The sequence below is a fragment of the Gekko japonicus genome, unplaced genomic scaffold (genome assembly GCF_001447785.1).
Source record: "Gekko japonicus isolate JY-2015 unplaced genomic scaffold, Gekko_japonicus_V1.1 scaffold166, whole genome shotgun sequence".
Taxonomy (NCBI): domain Eukaryota; kingdom Metazoa; phylum Chordata; class Lepidosauria; order Squamata; family Gekkonidae; genus Gekko; species Gekko japonicus.
The window spans coordinates 759,915-768,863 of NW_015173127.1; the positions used below are offsets into that span (position 1 = coordinate 759,915).

The window sequence follows — 8,949 nt, forward strand, 5'->3', positions numbered from 1 at the left end:
ATCTCCCCTCAGCCGTTGGAAGCGGCGAGAACGAAAGACACCAACCGCCGCCCCCGCCCCCGCGTGGCTCGAGCCCCGGCCCCTCACCTCATGCCGGCCTCAGCCTGTCAGGCCTCCAAGGCGCGCCCCCCTCATCATCAGCCGCCGCCGCCGCCGAGGAAAGCCGGAACCGCGTGACGGAGGGAGGGACGGAGGGAGGCCGGCCTTGCTGCCTCGCCGGCCCGGCCCCGTCAGGGCCGAGGCGCCGCCCTCCAGGCGGTCCCTTCCTGGCGTCTCAGCTGCGGCCGCGCCGGCTCTTTCGGCCGGGAGGCTCTTCGGCATCATGGAAGCGCCGCCGCCTCCTCATCCTCCTCCTCCTCCGGCTCGCCCGCGGTTCGGGAGCCTCAACTGGGCGCGGGGCTGGTACCTGTCGGCTCAGGAGCTGGAGGAGGGAGCCCCGCTCCTCTCGCCCGGGCTCCCCGGCGGCTGCGGCAGGGTGCGTGATGTTGTCCGGGCTGGGTCGGGTCACGCAATGTTCCCTCTAAGCTGTGGAGTCTTGTGAGCAAAAATTCTACTTTGTGAGCTACTTGGCATTAAAGTTGTGAGGGAGCCATTTGGCTCCTGCATAAATTAGAGCTGCGGTGGCTCAAGTGGTTAAGACGCTGAACTGCAGGCTGTGGAAGGTTCAGCGGTTCGAGACCCGAGTGTGCCGCAAGACAGGGTGAGCTCCCGTCTCTAGTTCCAGCTCCTGCCAACCTAGCAGTTCGAAAGCAAGACATTGCAAGTAGATAAATAGGGACCACTTCGGTGGGAAGGTAACAGCGTTCTGTGCGCCTTGGTGTTTAGTCATGCCGGCCACATGACTACGGAAAAGTCTTCGGACAGCGCTGGCTCTTCGGCTTTGAAACGGAGATGAGCACCGCAACCCTAGAGTCGGATTCGACTGGCTTTCGAGCAAGGGAACCTTTACCTTTACTTTAAAGCCATCCTTACTGAGCTCAGACAAAAATGTGTGAGCCGGAGGCTAAAAAACGGTGAGCTGGCTCACACTAACTCAGCTTAGAGGGAACACTGGTCGGGTTGTGTGTGAATGGGGTGGAGGGAGGGATGGGGCCGGGAGAAAAGCGCTCCGGGGACCCCGCCGCCTTCTCGGCAAGCCTCTTTGCAGCGCCCTCTCCGAAGCAGCATCAGCATCATCAAATATTCCCGTTCGGGGGTTCTTGTGGCTGGGAGGGTGGCGAGCCTTACAACAGCCCTGCGGAGCAGGCCAGCGGCTGGGGGTGGGTGGGGGTAAAGGGGAGGCATTTATTGAATTCGATTTGTATCCTGCCCTCCTTGCCGAGGCGGCTCACATTAAAAGTTAAAGTATTGAAACACCGATGCATCGACAGGATGCAGCATCGTAAGAACTCATAAACCTAGCAAATCGGGAATACAGGTAAAGTGCTGATGGTGGTAAGGACTGAGCAAGAGTCCAGCAGGGCATGACCTTGCATGAGTCACTGTTCTGAAGAAGTGAGCGGTGACTCACCTACCCTGCCGTATATTCTGTAAATTCTTTAAGGTGCTCCTGGACTCTTGCTCTTTTCTACTGCTACAGACAAAGGCAGCCACCCATGAACGTGAGCCCCGACTCACGAAAGCTCCTCCCCTGCCACATATTTTGTTAAGTCTTTCAGGTGAGACTGGACTCTTGCTCTTTTCTACTACCTGGTGACCCATCTTGATCTAGAAGTGAGCCGTGACTCGCCGGAAACTCCCCCCCTGCAACAAATGTTGTTAGTCTTTAAGGTGCTCCTTAAACCAACAAAGTTTTATTCAATAGTCCATGTAGTCCAGCATCCTGTCTCACACAGGGGCCAACCAGTTCCTCTGGAGGGCCCTGATGCTGCCTCCTGGCTCTGGGGTTCAGAGGCTGACTCCCTCCTCCTCTCACAGCCGCTTCAAAGCCAGTTTGGTGTAGTGGTTAAGTGTGCGGACTCTAATCTGGGAGAACCGGGTTTGATTCCCCCACTCCTCCACATGCATCTGGCTGGATGGCCTTGGGCAAGCCGTAGCTCTGATAAGAGCTGTTCTTGGAAAAGAGCAGTTTCTGTCAGAGCTCTCTCAGCCCCACCTACCTCACAGGGTGTCTGTTGTGGGGAGGGGGAGGGGAAGGGAAAGGAGTTTGTAAGCCGCTCTGAGACTCCTTTGGGTAGTGAAGGGCAGGTTATAAATCCAATCTCCTCTTCTCTCTTCTTCAAGATATAATGGGAATGTAATTTAAGTGCATATCCCAAATGGGCTGCCCTTAATAGCAGCCACTTCTTTCGTTGGAGATGCATGCTTTTAAAGGTATTTGGGAATCTGCACGTGAGAAGCAAAATGGCTTTTCATCAGCCTTTGGGCTCTTCTGTTATGATGGTTTTCCCACAAGGGAAGGCTTCTTCGTGTTTAACTCTTTGTTTGGTTTGAATTTTTGCAGAGGCCGCCGAATCATTCGTCACCTGGCACTTCCTTTGGTTTCTCAGTCTTTAATCTCATGAACGCTATCATGGGAAGTGGGATTCTTGGATTAGCATATGCCATGGCGAAGACAGGGATCATTGGCTTTAGGTACGTTGCTAGCATCAATTTTAGTTTTTTTTTTTTTTTAACATTTTATTAATTTTTCCAAAAATTAAACAAAACATACAATATTTAACAATAACGTTTAACCAATAACAATGATAAATACAAAATCCATAGAATCCACCTTCAAGCTTGGCATTCCTATACATTATAATGGTCCCCTTCTTTGTGTTTAGGAGCTTAAGATATACCTAAAAAGTGTAACTATAATAATATCATTAAATTACAATACCCAACTATGACGGATAAAAGAATAGTATTGAGAATGTTGCGAACTACTAATATTTTCTACTACTTGTTCCAATTTCTTCTAACCATGTATTGCATAGTGACTTATATAATTTTAGTTTTAAGTACTCAGAGAGACCTGGTGCGTACACTAGATGAGAATGTGTAAATGGGGGGAACGAAATCATACCCACACTCAGCCTGTCTCTTCTGTACATTCGTTATAACAGTTTAAAGAGTCTGTTGTGTATAAACTTGCATAGAAATTTCAGCTTTCTGGGTGCATGACCAGAAACCCTGGCTTTTCAGGGACCTCTTCCCCTCCCCGTTCATTGTGCTGTATACAATTTCATTTGATTAATCCTTGCCTCAAGAATGGGGATTTTCCAAATGCTGCAGAGGTACTGTGTGATGTTTCTCAAAACGCATGAAAGTATGCTCCAAAATTGCAAAATACCAGTTTGCTATCCCTGGCTCTCGTCTGTCTAACTCTAACCACCAAAAATTAGTTCAAAGGGAAAGGCCTCAGGTTTTAGGCACCGGTAAGTCTCCAACGGCTGTGTTGACTCAGTAGTTAAGACGCTGAACTGCAGGCTGGAAGGCAGTTCAGCAGTTCGAGACCCGAGTGCCGCTTGACAGAGTGAGCTCCCGTCTCTGGCCCCAGCTCCTGCCAACCTAGCAGTTTGAAAGCAAGAAATTGGAAGTAGATAAATAGGCACTGCTTCATTGGGAAGGTAACAGTGTTCCGTGCGACTCGATGTCTAGTCATGCCGGCCACATGACCACGGAAACGTCTTCGGACAGCGCTGGCTCTTCGGCTTGGAAACAGAGATGAGCACCGCACCCTAGAGTCAAATTCGACTGGCTTTCGAGCAAGGGGAACCTTAACTTTTACCTTTTTAAGTCTCCAAGGGGAAGTACGTGTGTATTTGTGCATCAGTCAACAGAAACGCCTTTCTGGGTTCTGGGGGGATACAGTTGCCAGCCTTCATGTGGTTCCTGGAGACCTCCTGGGATTACAGCTGTTGTCTAGAGATCAGGATGGGTAGCCGGGGCCCCGGTCACATGGCAAAGTTGCTGCGGGAGAGGCATGGGAGTCCCGTGGATTTTCCGGGCGTGATCTCACCTCAACATCTGGGAAACGCAGTGCTCCCGTGGCGAACCTGTGGCTCCCCGCTGAAGGTGCGGAGTTAGAAACTAGTACCTACGAGGTACTAGTTTCCGGAAACTGCGGGGCAAGGGCGGGCGTCTGACTGCGCTTCCGGTGGAATTCCGTGGCATCTGTCCCGTCGCAAAGAAGGGTTTTTTTCCCCAAGTCTCCACAGGATGCGCACAAGCACCCAACGGAGCATGCGCACAAACAGGAAGCGGCGTTTGCCACAGGAGCCACGCGGCGCGAGTGCCGGTTTGAACACGCCGTGCTGCTTCTTTGCCGCGCTGCAGTCTAGCCGTCTGATCGGGCTGCCACACGTTATTTTCCTCCGAGGCAATTAGCCACGCCCCCCCCCCCCCCATTTTCCGGCCCGGGTTAGTCTGTCCGTAGCCGTAGAAAATAGCAAGCACCCAGGATCACCTTGAAGACTGACAAAATTTGTGGCAGGGGAGGAGCTTCCATGAGTCACTGCTCACTTCTTCAGATACCTGAAGAAGTGAGCAGTGATTCACGAAAACACATGCCCTGCCACAAATTTTGTCAGTCTTTAAGGTGCTCCTGGACTCTTGCACTTTTCAGTTCCTCTGGAGAAAACGGACTCTTTGGAAGGTGGACTCAGTGGCATTATGCCCTATTGAAGTCCCTCCCCTCCTCAAACCCCGCCCTCCTCAGGCTCCACCCCCAAATCTCCAGGTATTTCCCAACCTGGAGGTGACAACCCTCTGTGTGGGCCTAGCATAGAAATGGTGTTATGAAGAAGGCACTCTCTTATCAGTGGTCAGATTTGCAAAAGGCTTGGAGAAAGGCAGCCTCTTGCATTGTGCAGGTGCAAAACACTCAGTCACATTAACTTCAAGCCAAACTCCATCTACATAGGATTATTAGCCCACTTTCTCACTGAAAAAGCAAGTCAGCTAGATACACGTCACTGCTGACTTTAAGGAAAATTGCTCATTTCCACACCACCACCATAAAGAACGCCTTGCTAAAATCACAAGATGCTGCTCAGAGAAACATGTCTCAGTGACAGAGCATATGCTTCGTATGCAAAAGGTCCCACTTTCAGTTCCTGGCACTAGGAGAAAATATACAGAGATATTTACAGGCTTATTGAACAGCATGTCGTGCCTTAGTCTATGAGAACTAAGTCCCCACCATCTTACTAAGCTGATAGCTATTATGCTAAACCCCAGCCAATCTCTAACAAGGTGATGTAATCACTAACTCTAACAAGACCTGAAAGAGCGACACCTGCTAGAAAACACCTAGCTGTAATTACATGATTACTAGCATGACAGCTAGGTCTGACAAACAGATCAAACTGATCTATAGTAACTGCTTGCTACCTCTATCACGCTGACATATATCTCAATAGTCTCAGTGACAGAGCATATGCTTCGTATGCAAAAGGTCCCACTTTCAGTTCCTGGCACTAGGATTTACAGGGTCTCAGATCAGAGGTACAACAAAGTTTGAGTCCAGTGGCACCTTTAAGACCAACCAGGTTTCAGTCAAGGTGTGAGCTTTTGTGTGCACGTACACTTCTTCAGATACCTTCTTCAGATGCGTGCACACAAGAGCTCATACCTTCGTTCTACTGCTTCAGACCAACACAGCAACCTTCCTGAATCAGATCAGAGGTGTTAGCAAAGATCTGTGTTCTGCCTGAGACCCAAGAGAGCCACCGCCAGCCAGCGCAGGCCACACTGGGCTAAATGAATCATAGAATTGGAAGGGACCTCCAGGGTCATCTCGTCCAACCCCCTGCACAATGCAGGAAATTCACAAATACATCCCCTCACACACACCCCGGTGACCCATTCCCAGAAGATGACAAAAAAAACCCCTCCAGAATCTCCAGCCAAATTGGCCTGGAGAAAAATTGCTTCTGGACCCCAAAGTGGCAATCGGCATTTTCCTGGGCGTGTATGAAAGGGCCACGGGAACTAAGCACTGATGCAACCCTTCCTGCCCTCCGTCTCCTGAACTGCCCAAATTCACAGAATCAGCATTGCTGTCAGATGGCCACAGCCTTTGTTTAGAAACCTCCAGTGAAGGAGAGCCCACCTTCTCCCGAGGAAGCCTGTTCCACCGAGGAACCGCTCCAACCGTCAGGAAGTTCCTCCTAACGTTTAACAGAAAACTCTTCTGCTTTAATTTCAACTCACCGTTGGTTCTGATCCGGCCTTCTGGGGCAACGGTTTGTACCGGCAGTTCGGCTTGCTATAGCACAGCTTCATTTTTGTCATGTTCCAAAGAGCGTTTTTGTTATTCCCAGCGACAGAATTCTTGTTTTTCCTTGTTTCGTCACGTCTCTGTATGACAAAATTGTGCAAATTCACATTGCTGCTGGTTGCTCCTGAAAGCTGGAAGCAGGTCCTTGGGCTACATAGAGGCCACCAAACCAGAGCGTTGATTGCATTTTGTCCTTCTCTGTTCATGGCTGGGGGGCTGAGGGGCTACTGCTACCCACCGCTGGCAAACTGATAAGTTGCTAATTAAACTCCTGCAGAGTGCAGGGGGTTGGACTAGATGACCTGCAAGGTCCCTTCCAACTCTTAACATTCTATGATTCTGTTATTTAAACGGCTGACCTAAACTGTCCTTGAATCTGGCTCATGCTACGGAATCGTTATAGTCTCTCCCCTCCCCCACGCATGGTTACGATGCGATCTAATTTTAACACACCGAAAAAGTCAATGAAAAGCAGAACATGGAAACTACTGAGTAACCAGCAACTGAGTGATTTATGACTAACGTGATCCATAAAACGAGGAAATTTGTCTTATGATGATTTTTTTAGATTGTTATTTCTGGGAAAATACAGCCTCTCAGCTCTCCATTTAAAAAAAAAAAAGGATGCATATTGTTTTAAGCAGGAGGGAAGGCAGCATGCTGTAGCCCAATCTTCTTAGATCTTGGAAGCTTAGCAGAGTCCACACTTGCGAAGGGAGACCACCAAGGAAGAATCTGCAGAGGAAGGCCATGACAAACCACCTCTGCTTCTCACTTGCCTTGAAGAAGAAGAAGGGATTAGGTTTATACCCCGCCCTCCATTCAGAGTCTCAGAGCGGCTTTCCCTTCCCTTCCCCTCCCCGCCACAGACACCCTGTGAGGTAGGTGGGGCTGAGAGAGCTCTGAGGGACCTCCTCCTGAGAGAACTTGTGACTGACCCAAGGTCACACCGGCAGCTGCATGTGGAGGAGTGGGGAATCAAACCCGTTTCTCCCAGATTAGAGTCTGTGCTCCTCACCACCTCATCAGTTGTGACTTGATGGCACTTTACACACACAAACTCTGTTAAGCCCGGCTTTGACCATTTGTTTGTTCTCTTCTAGCGTGCTGCTGCTGCTGGTCGCCGTTCTCGCAGCTTACTCTGTCTTCCTTCTGCTCACTCTGTGCATTCACACTGGTAAGTGGACAACCCGCGCAGTTAAAGGTTCCTGTACAAAGTTACAAAGGCATTCCAGCTTTGCAAAGCACGTCCCCAAGCCCGTGCAGTTTCTGTGAGTGGTGCAGGGTGGGTTCGTGAACTGCATGCTCGTGGAGGTGTGTGTTTTGGAACCTCCTAAGGCTGAATGCTAATGTATCCAAAGCATAGGCCGGGCCTGTTGGGCCTCAGTGTCGGCTTCCAAGAAGTGGGAGGGTAACCCAAAGTCACCCCCGATTTGAACACAATACAAGAACTCGTGGGCACTCAGTGAAATTGCTGGGCAGTCGGGTTAGAACGGATAAAAGGAAGTACTTCTTCACCCAAAAAGTAGCTCACACATGGAATTCACTGCCACAGGAGATGGCTTCAAGGGGAAATTGGATAAGCATATGGAGCAGAGGTCCATCAGTGGCTATTAGCTCTCAGTCTGGGACAAGGGATGCTCTGTATTGAAATAGTATTTATGTCAGATCCAGCCCTTGTAATAAATGAGCTCAACCCCTTTTCCCTACGGGGTTTCCACAGGTCAGCTGTGACTTGATGGCACGTTCTGCCACTGAGGGTATCACAGCTGCACCATGACCACTCGTGGGCACAGCCAGGACATTACATACAAAAGAAAGATATAACCACTCTAAGAGTGGTTGAGCAGTGGAACAGACTGAATCATATAGAATCGTAGAATGTTAGAGATGGAAGGGACCTTGCAGGTCATCTAGTCCAACCCCCCCCCTGCACTCTGCAGGAGCAGGGGTTCGGGAACAGCAATTTTACAGAAGGAAGTTACGGAGCTTCAAGCTCCTCCGTAGAGATTTGTGGCATTTCTTGGTAGACTGGCACACTGAGGGATGTCCCTTGCTTGAAGTCTTTTCAGTGGTGGGCAAACTCATTAGTCAAGAGAGCCAAATATCAACAGTACAACGATCGAAATTTATTTTGAGAGCCAAATTTTTTAAACTTAAACTATATAGGTAGGTACATTGTTATTAACTTAATTAGGGTACTCCTAAACTGGCCTTTGCTAAAAATGTCCTCAGTCTGATTGAGGTACGTTCGCTGAGGTCGACCCCTTCCAACTCTTCCATTCATACTCGTCTTGTATACTTGTTTCGTCTCCTTTCGTTCATCCTCTCTATATGTCCAAAGTATCCATAAAATTAAATCATGACAAAATAAAACATGACAAACACTAATGTGAACAATGGCCTTGCATCTCCTTGGAAAGTTTGGGTAAGTCAGGTTTGTATGTTGTTGTTTTTAATTTTAGGCATGCACTAGAGAGCATCGATATGTATGGCCTCGCTGGACCAGATTCAAGGGTCTTAGCTAGCAGCTAGCATTCTGTTCCCAACTACAGCCTTCCAGAGGCCTCCGGAAGCTCAAAGACCTGTTTGCCCTCCCCCATTCTCTCAACAGCATTTCATATTAAGAGGTTCAGTGTCCCTGAACGCAAGCTTGATTAAATTCACAATATATTTCATCTCTACAGGTTCCCCCCCCCCCAAACTTCCCACCCACATCTTGTGGCAGTGGCTTTCACAAGTTA

General features: G+C 49.4%; 2 protein-coding genes across 2 annotated transcripts in view; one reads left to right on the plus strand and one right to left on the minus strand.

Moving 5' to 3' along the window:
• TRMT5 (tRNA methyltransferase 5) overlaps window positions 1–183 on the minus strand; it is a 16,078-nt gene extending 15,895 nt beyond the window's left edge. Inside the window, exon 1 of the mRNA XM_015422019.1 lies at window positions 88–183. Within this exon, the coding sequence (XP_015277505.1) occupies window positions 88–92 (5 nt within the window). The 5' untranslated portion in view covers window positions 93–183. The remainder of the gene's footprint in view (window positions 1–87) is intronic.
• Window positions 184–279: 96 nt separating this feature from the next.
• Window positions 280–8,949, plus strand: part of SLC38A6 (solute carrier family 38 member 6) — a 99,035-nt gene continuing 90,365 nt past the window's right edge. The window contains exons 1-3 of the mRNA XM_015422018.1: window positions 280–475; window positions 2,444–2,574; window positions 7,309–7,382. Coding sequence (XP_015277504.1) covers window positions 323–475; window positions 2,444–2,574; window positions 7,309–7,382 — 358 coding nt within the window. The 5' untranslated portion in view covers window positions 280–322. The remainder of the gene's footprint in view (window positions 476–2,443; window positions 2,575–7,308; window positions 7,383–8,949) is intronic.